Genomic DNA, 27532 nt, shown 5'->3' with positions numbered 1-27532 from the left:
GTGCTCTGCACCTTTTAAGTATAAAATCGAAAATATTACATATGCTGGCATATTACACTGCCACACTCCGTGCATCAGTGGAGCATTATGAGGATAGAAAAAGGTAGATGGCTCTGAGAGAAAACCTTGGATTCAGAGACTGTTCCTTTGTTGAACTGGGAGTATTCTTAATGGGGAATATTTCCAGAACAGAAATGAATCATTTTAACAACGTAGAAGGAAATAGTTGTAATACATACAAATGTAAAGGAGTAATCAGGCCAATAACCTAGAAGTCATAATGATGTAACATTTTGATTGTGAGTCTTCTATCTGGCAGTTATGGACAAATCAGATGGCATTTTATGCTCTTATGTCTTACAAATGATAGTAAATTTAAGAAAAACACATTCTGGCTTATGAAGTCTTAAGCTGTATATAGAATAGCATGTTTACAGTACTTACGCTGGATCAAAAGAAGTCTAGCATTAGAAAAGGGAATATGTGGGCTTTTTTGCAGGTAAACAGAATTACAGACCTTAATATGCAAAGGGCTGGAAAATAATCAGTCAGTCTGTGTATTTAAGACTCTGCATAATTATAGATATCAAAATAAGCACAAAAAAATTACGTAATAAAGCTACTTTTCATCATTGTGCCCTAATGTGTTTACACTGTAGGTGTTGCATTTAGAAAACAACAGTGCAAGACACTGTACAGACAGATAAGATGCTTTGAAAGTTTCTGCAGAGAAGGAAAAATACAAGGAGATACAAGAAGGATCAGCTTTCTAATAGGGAAAGATAAACAGCATTTAATGCACGTACAATATTGCTTTGACATTGCAATGACCAGTAAATCCTCTCTCATTTTATTTTCCAGTCTAATCACACTGCAGATCTTGACACTGGCTCTGCTTTAGTCCTGACTATTGAAAGCACATTAATTACTGCCTGCTCCTCAGAGTCTTTAGTTAGCAAAGGTCATTTTAAAAACTTCTGTATCCGCTTTGCTGATGGCTTTGAGACAAGTTGGGATGACTGGAAACCAGAAATAAGAGGAGATCTAGTCATGAATGCATGTAAGTGGGTGTGACTTCACACTGGACAATACTATTTCAGATATTAATCTACTTTTACCCTTTCCTGTGATTTTTAAAACTGCTGAACTTTCCCCCAAAAGATAAAGAAAAGACTTACGCTTTTTGAAAGCAAAATAATTTGGATCTAAAAGGTTGTATTTCTTTGTTGTTTTCCTTTATTAATAACTTTGTTTCTGTAAGTCTCATTGTAAGCATTTAAGTTCTGTCTGAGAGATGTTGGAAGAGTTGGATATGTTGCTTTTATATAATTTCATAAAATCCCAGTAAGTTTTTAATATAGATGATTTTCATTTATATATATATATATGTATCTCTCATTATGGTGAAGTTTCTAGAATTTATATGTGATTATAAGTTGTTCTATTGGATGTTACCAAGTAGGTTGACTTTACTAAATAAGGAAAGTCATTCTATGGGAATTAAAACTAAACTAAATCCTATCCAACACTACTTATGCTTTAATTGCGGAGGGCAAGAAATTGACGTGGAATTTGGAAGGTCTAAAGCAATTTTCACACTCTGCCTAATGAGTGTTTGTGCTTCATATGCTTCATACAGGTGTTGTGCCAGATGGTACATATGAAGTATGTTCTAGGACAACAGGACAGGCTGCAGCAGGTAGTGCACTTTTTTAATAAATCAAGTCCTATATAAGTAAAGCATTCATACAATATGAATGTTAAATCCTTTAACTGTGTTGTAATTTAATTGTCGGTCTGTTTTTTTGTTTTGTTTAGTATCTTGTCTTCCTGGTAAAACTCCTCAATGTTTTTATCTGCTCCATCCTTTCAAGCTATTCCAGGTTTTGAGTCACATCAGCAACACAGGCCTCAAAAATACCTGGCAGTCTCTGTCTTGGTCATCACACCTGCTGCTTGCTTCTTATCTCTTTGACCAAATGTTGCATTTATGACGTCTTCTGTTGCCGTAGTTTTGTTCATTGTCCCCTGCTTGCTTTTTTGTGCTGAGGAGACATAAAAATGAAACACATGCTGCAACTATTAAAAATTTACCTCACATAGAATTGTGCATGGTGAAAACCAGCACGAATCCATTCAGGAGGAAAAACAGTGTCTTGTGTAGTTCTGCTTGAAGCAAGTTCTGTCTTTTGATGCTGAAATGTGGGAAGACAAGGTTCTCAGCAGGCACACTACATATATATTATTACATCTTCCAGCATCATTATTCAACTTGTAGCTGTAAATAGGTCAGCATTTTTACATGCAGATAGACATCCTTTAGGTTTCTTGCTGTTAGAAATCCTGTTCTGGAATAGTGCACTTGGCTGCAATTGGAAGAGCTGAAGTTTGAGATGCTCTCTCCTGGTCATCAGCTTGCCTGAAGGGAATGTATTTTCATTAGGCTTGTCTCTGTACATCACTTGTTAAAGAAATACTAATTTGTAGCTGTGAAGTACTTGCAGCAAGCGTTTCAGTTGTGGAATGTGTTTTCCTCAGAGTAGGTAGAAAAGATGTCTTTTTGTAACCGATAAAGACTGTCTTGGCTAACTAATACATAACTCAGTAGGGGGGATTTTTTTAGAAGAGGAAAAAGTGGTTAAACTGTGTTGTTGTTTTTTTTAAATACAGAAAGTAGTAGTGCTGGAACCTGGACACTGAATGTGTTATGGAAGATGTGTGGTATTGATGTCCATATGGATCCAAACATTGGGAAAAGACTGAATGCTTTAGGCAACACCCTCACAACGTTGACAGGAGAAGAAGATATTGATGATATTGCTGACCTCAACTCTGTAAACATAGCTGACCTTTCTGATGAGGATGAAGTTGACACTATGTCTCCCACTATACATGCAGTAAGTGAATCAACCAAAATAAGTGCTGCTAGTTGGAAAAGGTGTGACAAAGTCTTCAGTCAAATGGAAAGATCTTAGTCTTGCGTTGAGTCTGGCACGCTGCTCCGTATAGCTCATATAACTCTTGTTACAAATCAAAAACGTTTGTGTGTTAGTTTTCTAACTCCATATTTCAAAGGCAAGAAATGCAAGATCATATTTCTACTGGTGTTATGTGGAAATACCGATCTGGGCTTGAAAATATGGAGACACAACACCTAACTTCAGGTACCTGACTTGGAAAAGCTGGGACTCTAAACAGGTTTTCTTAACATGAGTAAGTTACTAATATGAGCAAATTGGAAAAAATTCTTTTTTGGTACTTCTACGCAATATGCTGCTGACCTTGCTTTTTGGTTTCACATAAAAACGTTTTAACAGATATTCTTTAATGGCTGTCTTAAATGTCTCTTGCCTGCCAATGGTGAAAACGTTATCCCAGAACACTAATGTTCCTGTTTGTTGTTTAGAGATCAGGTGGAGGTTCATTATGCGGAGATGCACGCAAGCTAACATTTGGGCAGCGGATTGTAAATCACCTGCTGGGTTTGAGCCCCCCAAACCATCGATACTCTGTTCCTGTAGAATATCTATTGGGGTCAGCGAAGTGTGATTCTCTTCAGTCTAGCAGATCACATATGAAAGCAGGCAGATCCTGCTCATGGGGACATGTATGTAGTAGTTACGGTGTGTCTAACTGAATGATGGGGTTTGGATCACTGGAAAAAAATCCAATCAGCTGCCTTTTGAGATGAAACTGATTCTTTTGCATGCACTAGTCCAAATTTTAAGGTGTGAAATTCACTTTGCCCGTTAAATTGCACTAATGGCCGATTTTTGATGAGGGCATTAATTAAATGTTTATTTTAAATAGGAGATTGTTGATCACCGACGGCAGGGAGCTTCTAGTATCCAAACTGGAGAACAGCGAGGAAGAAAATTTGTGAAACGTTTAGTGGATATTAGAGAACTCAATGAGCAAGCTAAAGTTATTGATGACTTAAAGTAAGTCGGGTTTTGCTTTAACTTGCACAAATAATACAATAACTGGGGAATAACAAACTGCAGCGGACTTTTTTCTTTTCTGTTCTTATCACATATCTTGTGGCATTGTGATGGTCAAGTGGAAATTGCTGTCTTTGTTTAAAAATAAAAAATTGTCATTTTGGATTCCATAAGAAAAAACTATATATTCAAGTATTCTCTCAAATTCCTCAAGTTCTTCCCCAAGTGTCAAATTAGCCTGTATTCCTTCTGGTTCTGCATTACAATGGCTGATTATAATCAATTTCCTATTGATTCAGCATCATAGATCCATCTTGATTTATTATCATGGTGATTACTTTAACAAAATACATTACTTTGTAATAAGCTTAGTCTCGTTCACTGGAAGAAGAAGAAAAAATTGACTATTTTTTACATCTTGTAGGCGATACTTTAAAATTAAATCTCCTATGCTTTACTTGAGAAAACCCTGAAGAAAGAATTATTTCAGATTTTATAAATTTCATCTGAACTACTTCTGTGGATTTTATTAATAATTTTTTGCAGCCATGGTTTGTTGGGCTTGCTTTTTTTTTTTTTCTCCCTTCCCTAAGACAGACTTACTATAAATGGATCTGTCTGGGATGGGAACACAGAGCTTGCTAATTACCTGTTAAATAATGAAGAGGAGACATGTGTTACTGCTTGTACTTGGAATGAAATTGCTGTTTTACCATTCAGAGGGCAGTTGTATCTGAACCTTGGATTTTAGGTTAAATGTTTCTTTTAATACAAGTTCAAGAATCAAAATTGTGTTTTGTGCCTGCCTTTTCTCAGTTTATGAATGCTTCAGTAAACTGAGATTCCTTCAGAAGAGCAGTTCTTTATAGAGTTTTTAAAATTATTTAGCAATGTGTTTTTTTCTGCAGAAGGTAATCAGCTACAGAAGGCTGGCATTGGTGTGCCAGGGCTTTGGACTGTTAGAGCAGGAGGAGGATTCTTCTTGGTTTTGACTGTTATGTTTGTTTTTAATTAACCAGCTGCCATCTGATTGAAAGTGTATAGGAGTTCCTTAATCTAGTTGTTACAACTAGGGCTTTTTGAAACAAGAGAGTTGCTGCATAGCCTTTCTTATTCCCCACCTTAATTTAGCATCATGGTAGCACTGTTGTTTGGGGGTCTCCTTGCACATTTGTTTGTTCTACATCCTCTATCTGCTCCGCTAAGTCATGTGGAGACAGCAAACCTTAAAATCAAAGAGTCTTCGTAAGGACAAAATATTATACCGGGCAAAAAGTTGTATTATGAAACAAGAATGCAGCTGTATTTGCACTTCTTCTGCAGCTGTATTTGGCACTGGTCATAAGTAACTACTGAAAAAAGAAGAAAATGGGATAATTCCCAGGGAAAGCACAATATCATTGCGACACAGATTTTGAAATGGTGAAAATAATGTCACCTATTTGTAAGATAACTCAAGCATGATTTATCCCCAGAAAATTAGGTGCAAGTGAAGGAACTATAAATCAAGAAATTCAGCGCTACCAGCAACTGGAGTCGGTGGCTGTGAATGATATCCGCCGAGACGTTCGTAAAAAGCTACGTAGATCCAGTATGAGGGTAAGCAGTATTAAGTTACTTTAAAAATAATGCTTGCACTCGCATTGCGTATTTCTTTTCTGCACATTGTTTGAAGCAAAGAAAACGTTAATAATGGAAAAGGAAGGTTAAGAATATCAAATAGTTAGTTCAGCAACCCCTTTACCTTTAGGAGCGGGTGGGTAAAGGTCTTTCTCTCTCGTAATAATGGTGATAGGAAAATCAAAATTTCAGAGATACTATGATGTAAATGGTTTTATTTGCACACTCACAAGAAATAGGTAGAAAAATGTGTATTTGAAGTTGTTATTTACTCCTTCTCTTAGCAGATTTGAAAATGATTCCTTATTGGACTGACAAATGCAGATGCAGAGGCAAGCATGTTAACTGCCTGGGCAAATGATAGATACCTATTGTAATCCACTTGGCATGTGTGCTCTCTATAAGTGGGTTCTATATATAAATAAAGAGTGTGTTTGCAGAGTTAGGTAATGTAAAAATAAATACAAGCTACTAAGCATAGACGCTAGAAGAAACTGGACAAAAAACAAGCAGTGTTGCTGGTAATCCACAAACATATGTGACTGTTGTCCCCAAACCCTGATAAGAAACCTGGCAAACCATTATTTTCACTGCGTCCAGCCAGGAGCTCCAAGGATGATGCTTCATTAATAAGAAAAGATCTTTCAGATAGTAATCTGTTAGCAGCTCTTTCTCAGGTGCTCTCAATTTAGCTCACATTCTTCTGTTACTGTAGTGGTGGTTAGGAGGGATGTTTGTCGAAGTGGCCAGAGTATTAGCTTTGGGTAAACTTTTCTCCTGGCAACAGGGCATTACCAATTCCAGCAAGTATGAAAAGTGAACATGTATCCAGAGGCAAGATGAAGATGCTGGCAAATGCTGATAAGAGATGCATTGTAGCTATTACGGAACAAAAAATCTTTTTACCGGCACACCTGTGTAAAATACTATTTTAGCTTGCCAGTGTTCTTCACTGTGTTCTCAGTTGTCGCATTTAAATATATTTTTGTTTTAGGCTGCCTCCTTGAAAGACAAATGGGGTCTCAGCTACAAACCCAGCTATAGCCGATCTAAGAGTATTTCAGCATCAGGAAGACCGCCTCTGAAGAGAATGGACAGAACAAGGTAAGCTTCTGGTAACCTGAGATCTGTGATAACAACAGCAGCATACGTAACAGAGGAAACACTGGACTTTGGCCCTAAGAGTCCTTTTACTATAGACAGTGGCTATACGAGGTGGAACTGGATAGGAGAAGATCATTTTGGAAGACAGGCATGTTCTAAAAAGCAACTTTTCACCTTTTTTTGAAACTTCCTTTTTGACAGACTTACTAGTGTGTCAAATGAGGAGAAGCTTCCACTTCTACAACAATTTAGGGTTTTCTACAGAATCCTACTTTAAAGACATGCTGAAGAAACGTATATAAGGAAAAATGGCAGAGTGTAATAATTTCGATTTCTTCACTTGATTTGCAATCATCTGCCTTAAAAAGGGGCTGTTGTAATGAGAAGGAAGGGAGATTTTTTTTTGTGAATGGTAATTTTTTTTTTTTAATCTCTTCAACTGTATTACGTGTATTGGCTTTGTTTCGTCATTTAATGAATGATGAGCAAACTAGTTCTGTAATGATGCCTCTTAATAAAGCGGTTGCTTTGGTTTTAGAATATATGTGTTTGAGTCTGTTGCTCCTGTAGATCCAGCTGAAGTGTTCAAAGTTTGGAATTAAAAACGTGCTACGTTATTATGTATTAAATAGAAAAGATTTGAAAATTTAAAAAGTGGACAGTAGCGTTAGAATTGTGTGTACTTGTTTCTATGAGAGTAGAAATTTACTTCAAATTTTAATACTTCTGGAAAAGTGAATGGAAATTTATAAATAATCCACATGTGAAAACATCAAACAGCAGACACTCCAGCAAAACCCAGCTTTCTAAGTACTCTCAAGTGAATTTTTTAAGGTGCCCTTGAAAAGGAATCTTTCTTCTGAATTAGTTAGTATTATTGATAATTAAAGCAGAGCAAGTGTTGAAGGCATGAAGGTTCTAGTTTGAGATCAGATGAAAACCACTTTCATTTTACCTTTTCACAAGGTTATGTGAAAAGAACCAGAAATTGCATGGAAAAGATGATGGGGCTTTTCTGTTGCTCTGTAAGATGGACAAAGTTCTGAAAAACTTTGAGTACTTTGGTTGTGAATGAAAAGTAGTATGCATATACTATAAGGTCAAATAATTCATTTCAGTTGCATCAGGCAATACATAATCTGCCGACTTGCTTTATGTCCCAAATATCTTATTTTTCTATAATCTCTGCATGTTGGTTTAGGATTGAAAAACTTGCATACAGAAATAAGCGGAGATTGGCTAGCACTAGTCTACTAGCCAAGTAATGTGCAGCTTCCTTCTCTTTCCTTTTCCCCCCTCCTTTTTCCTTTCATGTACCCTAAGTGCTTCAATTATGATTTTTTATTTTCTTCCATAACAAAATTCTAGTACTGACTGTACTTTTTTATTACCTTACATTTGTGGAGTTAAATGTTTGCATGCATGTAAAATCCTCCAGTAGAACTCAACAAACTGTTGTGTTTTGGTTTCGCCTCTAGCTCTCGACTAGGAGACAGCGAAGACCTCCCAGATATCCGTGTAGATGCTGCATCTCCTGGGCCAAGAGTGACTTTCAACATACAGGATTCTGTAAGAATGACTTTATATGCCATATAATTATATATCCTGTGCCATTTGGTCACAGGTTCACAAGACGGGTATACCTAGGCAGACCTGAATTGCTTGTATGTTTTTGTGTGTCTTTTTCTGTGTGCGTGTGCGTGCACGCCTCAAATTATGGATGTGTTTTTGGAAGATAGATTTGCTTTGACAGAAGACAGATGTGTTTTGGTTTCTTAATACAGAAATTAATTGAAACATTAGGGAAAATAATTGAAAACGGCATTATTTTAGGCTGACACATAGTGGTAATACAATTGCTTTATTTTTAGCAGGAGTTTGCAAAAAACCATCTAGTATTTTTTGGTTTTGAATATATTTAGAGTTTTGGAAATGTGTATTACTCAGTTTGCTGTACCCCTACAGGTGTATTCTTCTATGTGTCTGAAACGGATTGTTGAAGCTTTGGTTTTGTTTGTTGCTATGTTTTCTCATTTTTAAAGTGTTCCTATTATGTTGTTTTTGCATGGCTGAGATTATTGTAATTGTTTTAATTTATGTTATTTTTTTTTTCACTTCTAATTAAGTTGAATAAAACAGCTTTGGGGATTGCACAACAATCCAGCTGTCCAGGGGAAGGGTATTTTCAGGTATTTCTGAGAAGAAGCAAGTATTCTTTGCCAGAGAACTAATTTATCTCACAGGGAGCTGCTTTTCAATGTTTCATCTCTTTTGCACTCAGCTAAACAGAATGTATATCAAATTTGAAAATATTTAAATTGAAATATGTAAAGTAAGCAGAAAACCAGAATTGGTTGTTGATGAACTTTCCAGAGTGTTTCGACACCCTTATGTAGGCCTAAAACTTGGTAGTTGTTATAAAATGAATTATTGGAATTACGTCTGTATATTTAGGAAGACCTTGATCAAGGCTGATGTGATGTAAGTCTTGCCTTGAAATGTGCTTTTCACACACAGAAGAGGATTTTAGCGTGTGTGCAGGTACTTTGTGTTCCAAGATTGCAGGCATCGACACCAGTACAAAATAATTGCTAGGTGGGAGAACCTCTTCTCACACTTTTATTTTTGTTGGAATGCCTATATATAACGCAGAGTAAGACATTTTCAAATAATCGTGAGTAGGGAGCATGCCAAAACTTAATACCCAGAGAAGAAATGGTGGAGTTTAACTGCTTTAAAAAACACATTTAGGGAAAATAGTAAAGGTTATTTTTTTTCTTCAAAAAAAACACCAACCAAAACAAAACACAAAAAAAAAAATGCAACAAAAGCAAACAAACCCCCCAAAACTAACCAACCAACCAAAAAAACACTCCAAAAAAACAAACTCAAGAGATAGTAATGTGCCTTTTTTCCCTTCCAGCTCACCTCATGCTCCCCGGAAATAAAATCTTTTTTCTGAGAGAGAGGTGGAAATGAAACATAGAAACGTGTTTTGCACATTTAAATATGTTCACGATTAAGAGCTATCCTACCTTTTGTTGCCCAGTTAGCTTCAGTTCTGTTGGCATAGCAAAATGCTATCAAACACTTAAGAGTTATGAAATATTTAATATTAAAAAAGAAAAAAATCTTACTGACATTATAATGCCAGGTCTTCAGCAGAGCTCTAATTCGAATGTGCAGACGACGACTGGGTAGTTCTGTAGTAACACTGCGTTAGGTAGCCCTGGTGTTGAATTAACACTTCTAGCTATTTTTCACAGGCATTTTAAGAAGTTAAATGTTTGAAAACTGCTTGTGTGGTGCTTGTGGTGTGCTCTATGTGAGAAACAGGAAATTTGGCCTGAAGTTCGTGTCATGTTAAAGCACGCGTTGCCCAAGAGCGCAGCCCAGGACTGCCAAGCGGTGCCATACATTCTGTGTTAGCGTCCTGCATGCACGCCTCACTAATGCTCCTGGCCGCCTCACCCCTCTGCCAGGCTCACGATGATTTTTGCTGTCTTTGGTTCTTTTCTTTCAAATTAACTTTTTTTTTTCCAATTGAAATGAAATGTTTCTGTTCCTTCTGATCGTATGAATTGGTCAGAGCATGACGCATATTTAGCTGATAGATTGAGCTCGATCACTGGGCAATGGCAAATGGCTCCCCACCAAGCTTTCATTTCTTTCTCTTTCATTATCTGTCTTGCAATTTCTACACCTGCTGCCTCTGTATTATGAGGAACTCGTGAGCAGGAGTTTCTCATAGCACTCTTGCTTTTTTATTTCCAGAGCTATCTAATGCATTCTCGATGGAAACGGTACCTGTGGAAATTTACTATCTTTTTGTCTTTTTATAATCAGTTTCCAGAGGAGACAGAAATGGACCTTTTGTCTGTAACTATTGATGGTCCCTCCCATTACTCATCTACTAGTGAAGGCTCATGCTCGGTATTTGGTTCACCCAAAACTCCAGTAGTCTTCTCACCCGGCATTCCCTTCCAGCCTGAAGAAGGACGCCGGGATGACAGCTTATCATCAAGCAGTGAGGACTCTGAGAAAGAGGATGACCATGAAAGAGAGAGGACGTACTTTTATCGGAAACCACCGTAAGTAATGGTCCTAAGGAAGAACACAGAAATTAAGAAAAATACACTTGAAATATTGACCTTAAAGCTACAAAATCCATTACTGATGAAGGACTGAATTTTGCCTGAAGTGTGTCCGTGGAAGGCAGAGGAGGTTGCGTGCAGCAGAGATGACTGTGAGGGAAGGAGGAATTCTGATCTGAAAAGGAGGCAACTGTTAGAAATTTCAGGGCTTGGAACAGAATAAAAGAACTTGGAAAATGAGCTTTTTGAGGTTTTAGTGGGACAGGTTTTAGTGGGACCAAATGACGGATTGGTCAAATACAGCATAACTTTCCATTTTATCCACTGATTATACCTCCACAAAGTGCATGTAAATATCTAAAAATATGAACGTTATTGTATGTATCATTTTGTTCCTTTTCTTGCTTGAGAATTTTAAAAAGGCTTAGTTCTTTGCAGTACCCTATACTAAGAAAGGATACTGAGTGTGTTAATGGAAGATGGATCACTGTATTGCTGCGTATCAGGCCTTTTCCAGAAAAATTCTTAAAAGATTATCTACTGAGTGTGGACATAGCCTAGAAATGCCTCCTACAACCTGTTCAGGTAAATGTGAGGCTAATATCTAATTCATAATTGCCTGTGCAGGAGTACCTCTCGCAAGAAGGCAACAGGCTTCGCTGCTGTCCACCAACTGTTCACTGAGCGCTGGCCGACGACACCTACCAACCGGAGTGTGACTGGCACAACCACCGAGAGAAATATCGACTTTGAGCTTGATATCAGGGTTGAAATTGATTGTGGGAAATGTGTACTGCACCCTACCATGCTTCAGCAAGAACATGATGACATTAGTTTACGAAGGTAAGAAACGTGTTACGTATACTCTGCTCTTCATAAGGCTACTGAGTACTTCATATAAAGTCCATTTGATATTTCCATCACTTAAGTTATAACCATATGTGCAATAATTAATAACTCTTAAGCACTGACCTGTTTGAAAAGCATAGAAGATGCACGCAATGGTTTGTTACTGTCACTTTATTCGTAGTAATTAACACTACTTCATAGCATGGACCAGTATGGCATGGGGAGCTGCATTTGTTTAGCAAGGATCAGCATATGCCTCTCTTCTGATTTTATTTTTAAAATCATGTTTTGTCATTCATAAACAAAATGTTAGACTTCCAAAGGACTTGGATTATTATTTTATTTTCAGCCTCCAAAGAAGTAACTTTACAACTTAGAGAATCCATATAATGGTTTGACTAATAGTATGGCTGCTGGTGTGTTTTCTCATGATCTCTAAGGGCTCCAATTATTTTCTGAAAGTAAAAGCATGCTGACATTATGTATCTTTCTTAATAAAATGATCTAAGGCAAGAAAAGTGCTTTACTTCTGATCTGAATGAGGTTTGATCTTATCCTCAGTTTTCAAATTCTCCTTTTTTCATGTGTATGTGATTGGGGATCTAATGGCAGCTTTACATTACTTTTTAAAATTTGGTATGTTGTCAATGTGGTGTATTTTAAGAAGCTTATTTGTCAACAAAGGTAATAAGTATAGTATAAGGATACGAGATTTACTTGCTTTAACTCCAAGAAATAGGAACAAATACGAAATACTTTTTCTTACTAAGAGGTATACATAGGAGAGCTGGAATTAGAAAGCAATTTGGTTTCTGTCTTTCCAAGACACTTTTTTCTAAGAATTGATACAGAAGGAAAAAGAATCTCTTCAGAATTGATTTGCAGACAGGCTTTAAAACTGAGAAGGAAAATTGATAAATATTTTCTGCATATCAAAGAGTTTTCAGCTACACTACACAACGTGATCTGTGAACTCGACTGTAAGAGTACAGAGCACTAGGAGGTGTTTCTCTACTGACATAACAATAATTTTGTAGATTTTACTGCCTGAAATAATCACATAATGAAAATGGTGAAACCAGAGTGGGTAGACAAAAAGGGAGTAGAGGTCACAGAAAGTAAAGAGCAAAGCAGAGACTGAAATGCTTCCTTATATAGTTGATACTACAAATTTGTTTCAGGCTTCTTTAGTTGTTTTTTTTAATACTAAAAAATATACTCTTATTAATATGAGTATTAGGCTTGCTTTACTAATATGCAGTGCATTTATTTTAGGAGCTATGATCGGAGTTCCAGAAGTCTGGATCAAGAGTCTCCTTCAAAAAAGAAGAAATTTCAAACTAATTATGCGTCTACTACTCACTTACTTGCTGGCAAGAAAGTGCCATCATCTCTACAGACAAAATCTAGTGATGTGGAAACAACAGTGTTTTATATTCCTGGGGTGGATGTAAAGGTAAAAGGAGTGTATAACTCAGCAGGGAAGCACCTGCTCTTTCTCTCTGCTCAAGTATGATTTCCAAGCAAATATGTTGTTACAGTATGTACAAGTTCATATATACAGAGCACCTCAGCACAATCTCTTTTCAGTTACGTAGATACTGCTAAAATAGGAATAATGATTTCTGTAACACCACATTGAAAAGTGATAGATGCTCTTACCCTCGTTTTCTTAGGGGAGGAAAAAATGTATCCTGTATGTTCCATCAAAAATAGAACTACATCAAATGACACTCCATAACAAACAGTGTACGTGATATTATACCATGAAAAGAAATCTGTTCCGTTAATAGTCTGGTGTCTAAAATTAGACATTTGTTTTGGATATTTTCTTCTCTGATGGGTAATTTATATTGTATGCCCTTTTTAAGTAAAGGAAGATCTGTTCACTGTCAGTAGTTCATGGGAAGGGCAGCTTAATAGTTTGCCCACTAACACATAAAGCTCTCTTACTGTGTCTTCTCTGTTGCTTATTATAGCAGCCAGAGTCTTGCTATAAAAACTATTTTTTTTAGGACAGTGTTCTCTCAAACACTGTCAAACTGTACACTCCCCTGTTTTTTTAATCATTGTTTCTATATCCTCATAAGAAAGGGTCTCAACAGAAATGTTCTTGTATTTGTGATTTGAAATCCAATGGAGTAAGAACAGCAAAAATAGGTCGCTGCTGCAAGGAAACTTCATGCAATTGGGTTGAGGCAATGCCATAAATCAAATGCTCTTTACTTGAAACAGCTGGGCTTTTCTAGTCTTGCAATGTGGAACGACTTCTGTGTGTCCATTTTCCAGTATTCCAGGCTATCTTCGGGGATAAGAGTTATGCCTCAGGTCCTGCCCCTTGCTTTTAGTCAAATCTAGGAATAACTAAACATTCTCTACAGCCTTCGTTAGGTTCTGTATTTTTATTGATAGTGTGTTATGCACGTATAGGAATTGTGAACTCTTGGACTATTTTACTATTTTTATTTTTTATGCAACTTTCTGTATGCCGGTGTTCAGCAGTGGAATAGTTCCACCATGCAGTAAGACAGAAAGCAAGTGATGCGGACAGGAACAAATAGTTGGTGGCACAGGATGTGTACGATGTTAGAGAGTGGAGGAGCAAGCTTTAGGCATTGTTCCTAAATAGTTAATTTCCTCTGTTTCTCTGCGTTTCCTTAATATTTTTTTTTCATATTTATTAATTATTTTTTTTTACAAAGATTTCGGTGCATGGGCTATATGTGTAGGTCATGAATTGGAATGTAACATATCTTACAATGACATCTTTGTAAATAATGGGGGGAAAAAATGAAAGGAAGGAGTGACACCAAACTGCTGTATAGAAATTGAGCTACTTGTATGAAGTAAATTGATTCTTCTTTACTTTCCAGTTGCACTACAACTCTAAGACTTTAAAGACTGAATCGCCAAATACTTCTCGAGGATCCTCTTTGCCAAGAACCCTTTCCAAAGAGTCCAAGCTGTATGGTATGAAAGATACTGCCACATCTCCTCCTTTATCTAGCACTATCCACAGCAAGACTAACACCTTACTTCCTCCCCAACCCCCACCCATCCCATCAGGTACTTATAGACAATAGCCTTCTAAAACTGTCCTGGATATGTATCTTTTCTTCGTGTAATCTACTACCTCTAGATCTGTCTGCATGTTACCTGCAGCACTGTATTTATCAAGTCCTTAACTTTGGCTGCAGAAACCTTATCCCAGAAGCATGAATGCAGTTCACAAAGCTGTATTTTCAGAAATCTCTTGCCAGACCAGTCTCAGTAATATTTCTGTCGTCATCATATCCCAGTGATGGGCTGTCACTGCCTTCTCCGTTTTCATTTAACAAACTATACTCATTACTGGAAAGCAAAGTTTAAGTATCTGTACAAAAAGTGAATGCTGGAATGCTGACTGCTTTATTCTTCGTAATCCAAGAAAAAAAAAATCAGATGAATCCTTGTGTCTATACATTACACTATTTGGAGAATACTTTCAGCTTTTAAGTGCCTTCTGCTGCACAAGTAATGCGTAAATTATTGCTTTCTGGAACTGGGTTATTTCTTGTAGTACTGAAGCAGCTGTTTAGACATATTTTTATTAATCAGAATACCAGACTAGTGTCCTCAAATGTTGCAGGCCCTTAAATAACCATCATTTGGAGTAACATGAATTTTAATACTTAAAGTTTTATCTCCAATGATTCCTGTTTTCAAGCAGGAGTCCGTTGTTACATCATGTCAGACCTAGAGGTATGTAGATTGCACCTCCAACTTCTGAGGCATTCACTCTTCTCTCCTTTGGCATGCGAATATCACTTTGAAAACAAAATTTTATGAGCAGGCAAAATTAGTAACTCAAAAAAGTTGTTTTTTGGTTGGTTGGTTTTGTTCTTTTTTTTTTAAATAAAACCAGTGGAGATGCTGGGAGAGAACAGTGAAATGGGGACACGTTCCTCGATTATCCATGCTGTTGAACCATTAGCTCTTACTTCTCTAAGTGTCCATTCTTTTTCTGATTACTGGATGCTTTGTAATCTTTGTTTATATTACTTCTTTTCAGTTTTGCTCTGTATTTTCCTATCCTCTTTCCAATCTTTGCCTTTTAATTTTTACCATGTCATGTCCAGTTCCTGAGTCTTGTTGCTTTTGTATCTGTAAGTTCTACATTTGGTGGGGGGCTTACAGAAATTGCACTTGTATGATGCTATAATTGTCTCCTAAAACTAGGGATTGCAATTACTTTATTTCTTTATGCATCGTATTTTTATGAATATTTATTAGCTCTGAATTATTTTGAAACAATTTTTTTTTTTAATATTACTTTTCCTCTGGAATCGAAACCACCTTGTCTTACTGTCTTTGGTCTCCAGTAAGAGCAAGATAGGACAATCTAGTCAGAAGCACTACACAGAATAGTTTGCATAGCATGAAAATTCACTGCTTGGGTTTTATGTAGCAAATAAAAGGATTTTTAAGCTCTGTTTTAGTCATTTAGTTTCTGTTTTTCTCGGAGAATTTAAAATCAGTGCCTTAATTTACCTCTGTCCGTTCTAATAGCTGTATTTCGTAGGGACAGTAATTGAACTGGTACTAATACCTTCTGTGCGTATTTATATTTTGGTGAGTGTGAATCCAAGTGTTAGCCTTTTCCACGGATTTGGAAGACAATGATCTTTTTATTAATTTATACTCTGGCTAGCTTCAGGCTTTTAAAAATGCTGGTTTAGAATCTTCAGTTATTCTTTGCATAAATACAGTAGGACTTGCCATTTACAGTTTTAATTTTTTGATGTATTTTCTCACTTTAAACTGACAATCTTCACAGGTTTATGTATTTATTTTTCCTAATTCCACTTTAATTTCCAGCCAGCTGTGGTTACTTTGCATTGTGTGTTTGGAGAAAAATTGTGTGTGTGTCTGATTTCAATATTTCAATGCTGTTTTTTAAAAAGCAAAGTGGTGACAATGACATAAGAGTGCTTGGTCAATAACATGTGCAATGGTATTACAATCAAGCATGACAGACTAATAGCTGGTTTTACGCAGTTTTCTTAGTGAAGCCTCATGGCTTAATTTTTTCTAACCGATCTGATTTATGCCTTTTCAGATGATGATATAGAGAATTAGAGGAAACAGCTGTTAGTTATGAATTATATTCTAATGTTTATCAGTCAGTTACTGTTAAGTGGTATCATATTAGACAAATTTATCTTTTAATGTTGCAGCCAAAGGGAAAGGAAGTGGTGGAGTGAAAACTGCTAAACTATATGCGTGGGTTGCACTCCAGTCATTGCCAGAGGAAATGGTGATTAGCCCATGCTTACTGGACTTCCTAGAGAAAGCTCTTGAAACCATTCCAATTACACCCATTGAAAGGAATTACGCAGGTAATATTTGTATTCTAGTACTCTACGCTTTTTCTTTTTTCTTTTCTAGTGGCATTGAGCTGTTCTTCCCTTTAAATTCCACTTTCTAATGAGTTCTTGTGCTTTTTAAAAGCTGTCAGTTCACAGGATGAAGACATGGGACAATTTGATATACAAGATCCCTTAGAAGAGTCCACAACATCGTTAGTGTCGTCCTCGACATCAGCATATTCGTCCTTCCCTGTAGATGTGGTGGTTTATGTACGAGTTCAGGTGAGGTTTTAACTCAACATTCAGTATAGTAACCCCAGTCACAGTCTTTGAGACAATCTATGCTTCTAAGTCTGCTTTTTAAAAAACGAAAAATGCTTTCAAGTGTTCTTTCTGAGATACTAATGTCTAGTGTGATGAAATAGGACTTATGTAGCAGAAGTTCTGACGTATTTTGATCCTGTAGAGACAAAAGAAATGAGCTATTTTGAGAAGTCACAAAAGTTCTGAGCATTTTTAATCATTACTTTTTTTGAAAATATTTTTTGTAACTAGTATTTCTCTCCATTGTTTATAGGTACCATTAGAAAACAAAAACAATAACTAAAGATTTTTTTCAGTTTATATGGAAAATGTAGGAAAGTATATTTATTATCTACAAGGCATTATTCACACTGCTTAATATTTGATGTGTCTGGGCTTTTTATATGTGTCAGAGAGAAAAGTGCTACTGGAGAGTGATTCAGAGCACTTGAACTTGATCTGAACGTTGCTGTTATATTTTTCCACTTTGCTCAAACAACATGTTTTCCTGGTATTAAATTTGATTATCTTCCCAAATTGAACAACATATTCTAACAGATGCTATTTTTTTTTTTTTAAATGCCTATGAAAATTCGCCGCAACAATCTGTAGACTTTCAGCGTTTACTTGCAAACTCATCTGGCCAAGAATGTGTTGAGGGGAGCTGAGGCTTTCAGCATCAGCACAAATGATTCTGCGTAGTTCTTTCCCAAGATGAGCTACGAATTGACTTGGGGAGGAGGAAGAGAGGGGGACGTTCATGTCCTCTACTGCATCCAGGCTTCCTGTGTCGAAGTTTTCCAAAAACTGGTCCAAATATTATCCCTAGTGTCGAAGGGATTCCCTGAAATTAATGTCCCTATAGCAATTTGTATACAGTTATCTTACTAATTCTAAAACCAATCTGAAAAGGCTGTAATTTGCTTAGTTTTAAAAAATAAATACATAGTGCTTTATAGGCCACATTTGGAATGTTTTAGTATTTCATATTTGTTCACTGAATACTTCATTTTCTTTGTATCTTTCAGCCCTCTCAAATCAAGTTCAGTTGCTTGCCGGTATCGAGAGTTGAATGTATGCTGAAGTTGCCTTCCCTGGATCTCGTTTTCTCTTCAAACCGAGGAGAACTGGAAACATTAGGCACAACATACCCATCAGAAAATGTGTCAGTTGGCGGCAGTGCTTCACAGAGTGGCTCAAAGAATTCAGTTAGTAAATCTGGAGCACCAGGTAATATCTATATTGATGTTTATACCATATAGAGCTTGTAATTTAAATAAATGTAATATTCTGTTGTCTAAAATTAGAGCAGAAGATAAGCTTTTACACACATTAAGTCTAGACATTTATGTATTAGTGAGTTCAGAGGATTTCTTTATGTTGTATCAGTTTCCTGTAAAAGCTTGCACAGATTATTGGAGTTTTTCTTGCATGGGTTAAGCGAGTTCAGTTATCTCTTACAAAAGGCTAACATCAATACATAGAATACTTAAGCTACGTTGCTGCTACAAAGGCATAATGTTTAATATTTCTGTTAACAGCCAGTATTATTTCACGTTTGAAAATGCTTTCATACTAGAACTAACTTTGGCAAAAAAATATTTGACTTCAGGTTCATCACCTGGACTCGGCAGCCCTCTTGGCAGGACACGGCACAGCAGCAGTCAGTCAGACTTGACCACTTCTAGTAGCAGCTCTTCAGGCCTGAGCTTTACCGCCTGCATGTCCGACTTTTCCCTTTACGTGTTCCATCCATATGGAGCTGGAAAACAAAAATCTGCTGTTACTGTTCTAACCCCTGGATCAGGAGCCTTAGGTACAGAAAGAACAAGGTTTTGTTTGCTTTAGTGAACACTGTTCAAGTTTGGCGTGGTTTTCTGAACTGAAGATTTGAAAAGGTCACAGAAGATTAAACTTCTTCCTTTCTATTTCTAGGTAACGTGGATGAGGAACCAACTTCAGTCACTGGCCGGAAGGATTCTTTGAGCATTAACCTTGAGTTTGTGAAAGTCAGCCTGTCACGAATAAGGCGTTCAGGGGGTTCCTCCTTTTTTGAGAGTCAGTCTGCGAGCAAAGCTACCAGCAAGATTGACACTACGTTGATAAACATATCTGGTAAATGCTTGTTTCATTTTAATCCCATCTATTCAGCTAATTAGAGAGCTGCTGTTCCAGTGATAGGCTCTACTCTCAGCAGCTTTTGTAGATGTTACATGAGAGCTATCTACCTGTAGCGTGCAGCAAAATTTTTGTTGTTTTTGAGTGAAGTAGGGATTGATACGTTACATTTTAATGGTACTTGGGGTACCTATTTGCAGATGCACCTTTTTAGCCTCCTGATTCATTCAGTGTAACTAAAGGGGCTTGCTCAAACATATCTCTGACATCAGTCTGTGTGATTTAATGTGACCCTTGAATATTTTGAGATTGTACTGGCTCTGGCTAGGATGGAGTTAACTTTCTTCATAGCAGCCCACAGGGTGCTGTGCTTTAAATTTGTGGCTGAAACACTATTAATAACACACAAATGTTTGGGCTGTTGCTGAATGGTGCTTGCACAGTGTAAAGGCCTTCCCTCTTTCCCACTCTGCCCAGGAGGGGACACAGCTAGGACAGCTGACCCAAACTGATCAAAGGGATATTCCATAGCACATGATGTAGTGCTCAGTAATAAAAGCTCAGGGAAAGGAGGAGGGAAGTGGAGATGGTGGTGGTTATGGCATTTGTCTTCCCAAGCAGCTGTAAGGTGTGCTGAGGCCCTGCTTTCCAGAAGATATCTACGCATCTGCCTGCCAGTGGGAAGCAGTGAATAATTTATTTTTTAGTTCACTTAGAAGCACAGCTTATGCTTTCCCTGTTAAGCTGTTGCTACCTCAATCCACCAGTCGCCTTGCCTTCCTCCTGTTTTCTCCCTCTCCTGACTTACTGGGCAAAACCAGCAGAATGGTTATGATTAGTCTGCCATTAAATCCCTCAGTCTCAGAGGGACATACAACACAAGTAGGAACATCAGTTATATTCTTAGGTTCCATCTTCCCTTTATGAAATGTGTTTGTATCTAATACTGGATTTGGAGAAATGGCAATGCCTCAGGAAAACTGTAGGGTTTAATAACTATTTTTTCATTACAGCACAGACTATACTGCTGTATAAAGAAGTATTTGAGTATATTGAACACCTATTAATTAGATTTGGTTACCAAAGCCTGTTACTACTGAGAATTTACAGTTGTGTGTATATTTTTTTTTTCTTTGTCAGCTGTCTGTGATATAGGATCTGCTTCTTTTAAATATGATATGCGGAGACTCAGTGAGATTCTAGCCTTCCCAAGGGCTTGGTACAGGAGAAGCATTGCTAGACGGCTTTTCCTGGGTGATCAAACAATAAATCTGCCAGGTAAAATACTGCTTCTTATCATGCAAAATCTTTTTGTACAAGGGGTTGTAGCAGGAATTTTATAAACATTGATTACCTGTATGTTATTACATGTGCTACTAGATATAAATGTGTTATAATTTATTCCATATGCAGTCACTCTAATAACAGAAAAATCTTAGAAAGAAGAAATGGAAGATTTCTAAAGTAGGCACTTGAATTATTTGAAGAGCTTATATTAATGAAGACAGTAGAAAACCTTTAGTTACGATAAATTAAATATATTTTGACACTTTCCAAATACTTCTTAGTATATGGGAGGATATTGTTAAAAAATGAAATAGTTTTTCTGCCTTTCATGTGCTGCTTTTTTTTTTTTCTAGTAGCATCGGGTCCTGGAACACCAGATTCAATTGAAGGGGTAAGCCAGCACCTTTCCCCTGAATCGTCACGGAAAGCATACTGTAGGACGTGGGAGCAGCCCTGCCAGTCTGCTTCGTTCACACACATGGCACAGTCACCTAATGTTTTTAATGAACACACTGCAAGCAGCAGTATGTCACCTGGGGCAGCATCGCATAGTTTAAAGTCTCCAGCTGTTACAAGATCCAGGAGCGTGTCTGACTCTTCAGTACCTCAGAGAGGTTAGTAGACAATGATTTCTTCAGTTTTTTAAAGTATTTCCATCAGTTGTATGAAAAAAGTATGTCATTACTGCTTTGTAGAAAGCAACCATAAAACATTCTTTTCCACTGTGCCTGGGGGTGGAGAGTTGATGGCTTAGAGAAAGGAAAATGTCTGAAAGGGATGAAACAAAGTGTAGTTTGTTAGCATACTTTCTATAAAATCGCAGTTTCTTTTACTAGAGCCGTTGTTTAGCTGGGATTAGATGAGTTCTCCAGATTAGTTTGATTGCATTGTCATCTTCTTGGCTCTCTATTCTCATCCAGGCAATTACCATGCTCTTAGCAGAGGGTCAATATCACAGCTCACAGGTGAGGTCAGTTACTTCATTTCATCTGAGACTTTGGGCTCATTCTAAGAAATCTACATAAGGGTAGTTTCTATATAAGAAATAAAGTAACTTTTAATTTTTTACTACAAATTTACAGCACTGTAGCACTGGCTGTGTGGAATATTTATGGCATTAGACATAGATAGGCCATTTAGAACATGGTACTTATTTTAGTCTAGGAAAAATACCTGTGACAAAAGAAAGGACAGGTATTTTGTCTATTTAGAATGCAACCAAGATGTTATGTATTAACAGCTTTTAGAAGGCACAGTTGGAGAAAGATTTATGGCTGGTAGAGTGGCTTTTTGACAGGAAATGCAATTTTGTACAGACTTCTGAGAATATCACCAGGATTTTTGTGAGAAGAGCAAGGAAAACCCTAATACTTGAAATTCTGACTTGGCACTTGTCAAATAACTGCTACCTGAATATTCAAATACTAATAATTCATTTTCTGAATACACTGGTATTTTTAAACAGCTAAATAATTTAAAATACGCTCTTGCATGACTGACTGCAAATTAAAAATGATTTCTCTTAAAGATATTAGTAAAAATAAATGGGTAAAGTAAATGTGTAAAATAAGCCCATTTCTATGACAACTAAAGCAAAGCATATTGAAGATCCTCTAGTTCTCACTTATCCTCCTTCATAGTTTTGTGGTGCTCCTTAAATATGGTGTTAGTCTGTCCTTTTGTAATATGTACAATGGATATATTCTGCCAGGTTTTCCTAGCATGTGGAATAATTTAAATTTTTGTCTACTTTTTGTTTAGATACTCTCTCAAAAACATCAACTCCATTTAATAAGTCCAATAAAGCTGGAAGCCAGCAAGGAACACCGTGGGAAACACTGGTTGTATTTGCTATGAACCTAAAACAACTAAATGTTCAAATGAATATGAGCAATGTAATGGGCAACACTACGTAAGTATAAAACAAGATCAGGCATGTTTTAACAGCTCAGGCATGTTTTAACAGACGGTGGTGTTTTTAGGGAAAAAGACCATTTTCCTCACAGACTGTTAATAGCTTATTGTCTTCTAGCTTTAAAATCCTAATTTTTTCAGTTTTGAACTGTGAAGCCCCTCATGAATACTGGTAGATGCTTAATCCTGAAGTCACATATGATTAAACCATGTTATTTACTGCTTTCCAGTAAATAATTTTCAGTTTCTCTTTTGACAGCCTGGAAAATTGCTGTCTATTTTCACCTTTGTTCTAGGTGGACCACCAGTGGTTTGAAAAGCCAAGGCCGTCTCTCTGTGGGTAGCAGCAGAGATCGGGAAATCAGCATGTCTGTTGGCTTGGGAAGATCCCAGTTGGACTCCAGAGGGGGAGTTGTTGGAGGTACCATAGATGTTAATACCCTGGAGATGGTGGGTAAGTTGGAAAGCTGCCTGGTAATAAGTATATGCTCCAGACAATAAATGAGACAACTAGAGAATATAGACAGTACCTTGCTTTGTGAACCTGCTAGTGTATAAAAACTTTGGATTCTTATGTGTGCATTCTGAGTATGACACACGCTTTGAATTGAAGGGGCTGATTCAATCTCAGCATTGCTCTAAAATTAAACTATCTAGTTGTGCACCCTGACAGCCCCCTACAGCTGTCTGGACAGATGGCAACTGAAAGACTTGATGGCATTTCTGCTTCTCCTAGAATTTCACAATTGCTCATGGTCTGGGAAATGCAAAGTTGGCTTTGAAAAGAGGTTGGGTGTTCTGGTGCCACACCAGAGTCATGACGTCCCCATGCATCTGGGGAAAAAACAGTGCTTTCTCAGTCCCTCTGTATCATTTGGATGGAATAAGGGTGATATCACTGGAAAAAAATATTTTCTTATCTTTAATGCTCTATTTCTATATTGCTTTGTTTCTATTTCAGCTCATATTTCTGAACACCCAAATCAACAGCCCAGTCATAAAATTCAAATTACCATGGGTTCTACTGAAGCACGTGTTGACTATATGGGGTCCAGTATCCTAATGGGAATCTTCAGTAATGCTGATCTTAAACTACAGGATGAATGGAAAATTAATCTGTATAATGCTTTGGACTCGAGCATCTCTGATAAAAGGTAATACTGCTTCCTGTGTTTAGAATGTATAATGTTTGCTAAGGTAAAATTCTGCCTATATGTCTTCTGTCCAGTATTGCTAACCAAAATGCTTTCTAGCATCTGCTAGAAAGCAAAGGCTTCATTGTTTGGGTTTTTTTTCTTGTCAGTAGAAAATAGATTAACTGCTAATGTTCTTGCTATTTTTTAATATCTAGCGAGATATTTGTTCATGGGGACTTGAAATGGGATATCTTCCAAGTGATGATTTCAAGATCGACTACGCCGGATCTAATAAAAATAGGAATGAAACTCCAGGAGTTCTTTACTCAGCAGTTTGATACAAGCAAGCGAGCTTTGTCCACATGGGGACCTGTTCCTTATCTCCCTCCCAAGACAATGGCAAACAACTTAGAGAGAAGCTCACATGAGCAATGTAAGTGGTACAAGAGACAATGTACCTCCCAAGGAGGATGTTTTAATTGCAAAAATTCATCTGAGCAACTTCATATGTGCAAGCGTATCTATTTGACTTGAAATAGTTTCTTCAGGACATTTTTTCCTGTAAATTTGGCCTGGCAATAACCTTTCAATGAAGAATGCAAATACCTCGAGAGCCCTGCTAGACCTGGGGTACATTAACAAACTGACATATGTTATTTTGGGGGTTTAGTTAAAAATGGGTATTTCTGTTTAAAAAATAAGAAGATCTAAAAAACTCTTTTTCAGTTTTCGAACTATTTCAATAGAGTTTAAATAGATTTCAAAAGTAGATTTTGGAAACTATTTCATAAAAAAAACATTTCTACTTTGAGTAGCAATGGAAGTGTGATGTTATTCTTTCTATTAATTGTGAGCTGACACCATAATTTCTTTGAACACACAATAAGTCATTGATTTCCGAGTATGTTTGTTCAGGTACTCTTAAGCTACAACCACCTTAGATCACAAAGACAAAACAGTGTCAATGAAATAGATTAGAAAATATCATTCATAATTCCATGTTTTATTAAAAATATAAATACAGCAGCAATCTTGTCTGTATTATTCCCTTTCCTAAAATTTGTTCTTACTATTGCATGTTTACTTTTCAGTCTTGGATGCAGCCCATCATCGCCATTGGCCAGGAGTTTTGAAAGTGGTATCTGGATGCCATATATCCTTATTTCAGATGCCATTGCCAGAAGATGGGATGCAATTTGGAGGATCCATGAGCCTGCATGGAAACCATATGACACTGGCTTGTTTTCATGGACCTAATTTCCGCTCAAAATCGTGGGCCTTATTTCACCTTGAAGAACCCAATATTGCATTTTGGACAGAAGCCCAGAAAGTCTGGGAAGATGGTAATTGAAACCATTTCCTCATTTCTCTAAATTCCTTTAAATGAGTTTTAAGAATGTATTGATACACAAGAAGAAATCAAAGAAAAACTTACTTTCTTTAAGTCTGAATCAAGAATATTCCCCCAAAGTATACCACTTACCTAAAATAATAATCTGTTCCCTCACCACCTTTACCACAATTTGCTTTATCTGTGGAATAATGCAAAGTACATTTTGAAATATACTAGATAAGTCCCTGATATGCCTACAAAGTGGGTTGTCTGCCTTGTTAACTGCATGTCTGTTTATGTAGTCCTTTGTTTCTGTATGATGAATTTTGATGGTCTTATTGCTTATATTTGTCTTCATATTGAGAAGTGTTTACTGTCTGTAGCTACTGAGGATTTAATTTTTTTGTTGTTTGCAAGCTTTATACCACTTTTTAATGCCACTGGCATACTAATTATTCATGTTAAATACCTGTGCGAGGAGAGGAGAGTGAGAAGAGAAATCCTACTGCCCTTACTAAGCAGCTTCTTCCATTTTTCTTACCTCTCTCACCCCACGCCCACCCACACTTTCAATGCAGGTACTAGCGAACACTCCACGTATATTGTGCAAACCCTGGACTTTCATTTGGGCCATAACACTATGGTCACCAAACCGTGTGGAGCCCTTGAGAGCCCGATGGCGACAATCACAAAGATAACAAGGCGCCGCCATGAAAACCCCCCCCATGGAGTTGCCAGTGTGAAAGAGTGGTTCAATTACGTTACAGCCACAAGGAACGAAGGTTAGATTCGTGTTCATTAAGTTTGGGGATTGGCCTGCTTGCCAGGCGGTGCAGATCGTGCTGTTTAAAAGCTGTTAAATTTCAAGTGGGCTGCAGGGAGAAGGGAATTTGAAATGATGGAAGTTGTTTCTTCTTGAGAACCTTATGGTGAACTGTGGAATGAAGCAGAGCAATAAGCCAAACAGCTGGAAGTGTTACTGAGTTAAATCCTTTTTCAAACTGTGCATTAAAGCCAAAACGTTCTGTTAGTGTACAGGACATTTACGTATCTGGCACTGCAGTAGTCCTAGTCTTCTCCTCTTTCACTATATTGAAATAATTTTGTTTCACATGCAGTTATGATCTTGTAACATAAGGATGTATTTCACTGTATATGAAGGATTTAGGGATTAAGTTAAAGTAGGAATATATTTTAGGCTTCTGTCCCCACTTACGACTAGCACTTGAAAATCACTCATCCGCCTAAAGCTTTTCAACCTTCATCTACTTCTAGGCCTTAAAACATTTTGAATCGTATCTTTAAAACATTGTTAATTAGAAAATAAGTCTTTCAAGATAACGTTAAAAGAAATCTTAAAATACACTGTCGCTATTTCATTCACAAACCGTAAAATCAGTAGATGATATCAACAGAATTTCTGTGAAAGGGCGAAGAGCGGAATATGACATATAGTGAGAAACGAGCAGATGATAGTTTCTTGAAAAAAATATTTTAAAATTATTAATATACTATACTAATATTTATTCCTTTTGAAAGACACAACAGGATGTAGTGGTTGAAGTTCGCAAATAGAGGCGCTGTCTGTTAGATGTTTTGATGCAGCCCTGTTTTGCTACATCCGGAACATTTAAGTATATAAACAATAACAACAGCATTTAATTGTTTGGCCTTTTGTAGCCATGCTTTTGGGAGCACAATAAAGGATATCATCTTCTTAATAATCATGCACCAGCAGTTTTACAATGAAATAGTAACCTTTCTTGGCTTTTTTGTCGTGTCACAATTTTAACAACTGAAAACTAATTCAGATGATGTTGCATGTGTGGTATGGTAACAGTCTTGTGACAAAGTTGGATTCCTGGTCAACAGTGATTTCTGACTGCATTGCTGCCTCGGTGAATTTAGGTATTACTTGTATTAATCAGAAACATTTACTTTCATTTTAAGTACTACCATATTTTCAAACACAAAGGGCATGCTTTGAAGCCATACAGTCTATATCTCATTTAACTGAAAGCTCATTACTAGAACAGAGTTGTGATAGGGTGTTCAGATGAATAAAATTTGGGCTTTAAGCTTCCAAAAAACTAATAAAGTTTCTTAGAAGTGCTTAGATGTTATGGTGCTGACGCTTATTTCCTCCCCTCATTTTATGAGAGGTACTTTGTGAAAATTTGTCACCCTGTGTGCTGACAAAAACCTTTTTTTAATAGACTACTGAATTCAGGAATTTCCCATTTTCCCTGTAGAGTTAAACCTGCTTCGAAATGTTGATGCTAACAACCCAGAGAGCAGCACAACAGTGAAAAGCTCAAGCTTGCTAAGTGGATTCAGAGGTGGCTCCAGTTACAACCATGAAACTGAAACCATCTTTGCCCTGCCAAGAATGCAGCTGGATTTTAAATCTATTCATGTTCAAGAACCCCAAGAGCCTTCATTACAAGGTGCAGTAAACATAATTTGTTTTTTTCTTGATCCAAAG

The 27532-nt window shown here is 37.0% G+C and overlaps 1 protein-coding gene across 15 annotated transcripts in view; it reads left to right on the top strand.

The window, feature by feature from the left end:
* The window catches only part of BLTP1 (bridge-like lipid transfer protein family member 1), a 114511-nt gene that overhangs the window by 83173 nt on the left and 3806 nt on the right, over nucleotides 1-27532 (top strand). For 3 of the 15 annotated variants that reach the window (XM_074589119.1, XM_074589120.1, XM_074589116.1), the window contains 27 exons: nucleotides 862-1060; nucleotides 1640-1699; nucleotides 2671-2897; nucleotides 3407-3607; nucleotides 3811-3941; nucleotides 5417-5540; nucleotides 6556-6665; nucleotides 8144-8234; nucleotides 8792-8854; nucleotides 10512-10756; nucleotides 11387-11602; nucleotides 12884-13064; nucleotides 14482-14674; nucleotides 16825-16986; nucleotides 17099-17238; nucleotides 18288-18489; nucleotides 18872-19075; nucleotides 19195-19374; nucleotides 20518-20655; nucleotides 21018-21278; nucleotides 22426-22576; nucleotides 22875-23032; nucleotides 23540-23732; nucleotides 23930-24147; nucleotides 24806-25057; nucleotides 25626-25829; nucleotides 27300-27494. In XM_074589119.1, coding sequence (XP_074445220.1) covers nucleotides 862-1060; nucleotides 1640-1699; nucleotides 2671-2897; nucleotides 3407-3607; nucleotides 3811-3941; nucleotides 5417-5540; nucleotides 6556-6665; nucleotides 8144-8234; nucleotides 8792-8854; nucleotides 10512-10756; nucleotides 11387-11602; nucleotides 12884-13064; nucleotides 14482-14674; nucleotides 16825-16986; nucleotides 17099-17238; nucleotides 18288-18489; nucleotides 18872-19075; nucleotides 19195-19374; nucleotides 20518-20655; nucleotides 21018-21278; nucleotides 22426-22576; nucleotides 22875-23032; nucleotides 23540-23732; nucleotides 23930-24147; nucleotides 24806-25057; nucleotides 25626-25829; nucleotides 27300-27494 — 4699 coding nt within the window. The remainder of the gene's footprint in view (nucleotides 1-861; nucleotides 1061-1639; nucleotides 1700-2670; nucleotides 2898-3406; nucleotides 3608-3810; nucleotides 3942-5416; nucleotides 5541-6555; nucleotides 6666-8143; nucleotides 8235-8791; nucleotides 8855-10511; nucleotides 10757-11386; nucleotides 11603-12883; nucleotides 13065-14481; nucleotides 14675-16824; nucleotides 16987-17098; nucleotides 17239-18287; nucleotides 18490-18871; nucleotides 19076-19194; nucleotides 19375-20517; nucleotides 20656-21017; nucleotides 21279-22425; nucleotides 22577-22874; nucleotides 23033-23539; nucleotides 23733-23929; nucleotides 24148-24805; nucleotides 25058-25625; nucleotides 25830-27299; nucleotides 27495-27532) is intronic. The other 12 variants (XM_074589123.1, XM_074589122.1, XM_074589117.1 and 9 more) reach the window with 12 other exon arrangements.

Source organism: Larus michahellis, chromosome 5 (genome assembly GCF_964199755.1).
Source record: "Larus michahellis chromosome 5, bLarMic1.1, whole genome shotgun sequence".
Classification (NCBI taxonomy): domain Eukaryota; kingdom Metazoa; phylum Chordata; class Aves; order Charadriiformes; family Laridae; genus Larus; species Larus michahellis.
The sequence above is the reverse complement of the archived record's forward strand: the minus strand, read 5'-3'. Positions and strand labels throughout refer to the sequence as shown.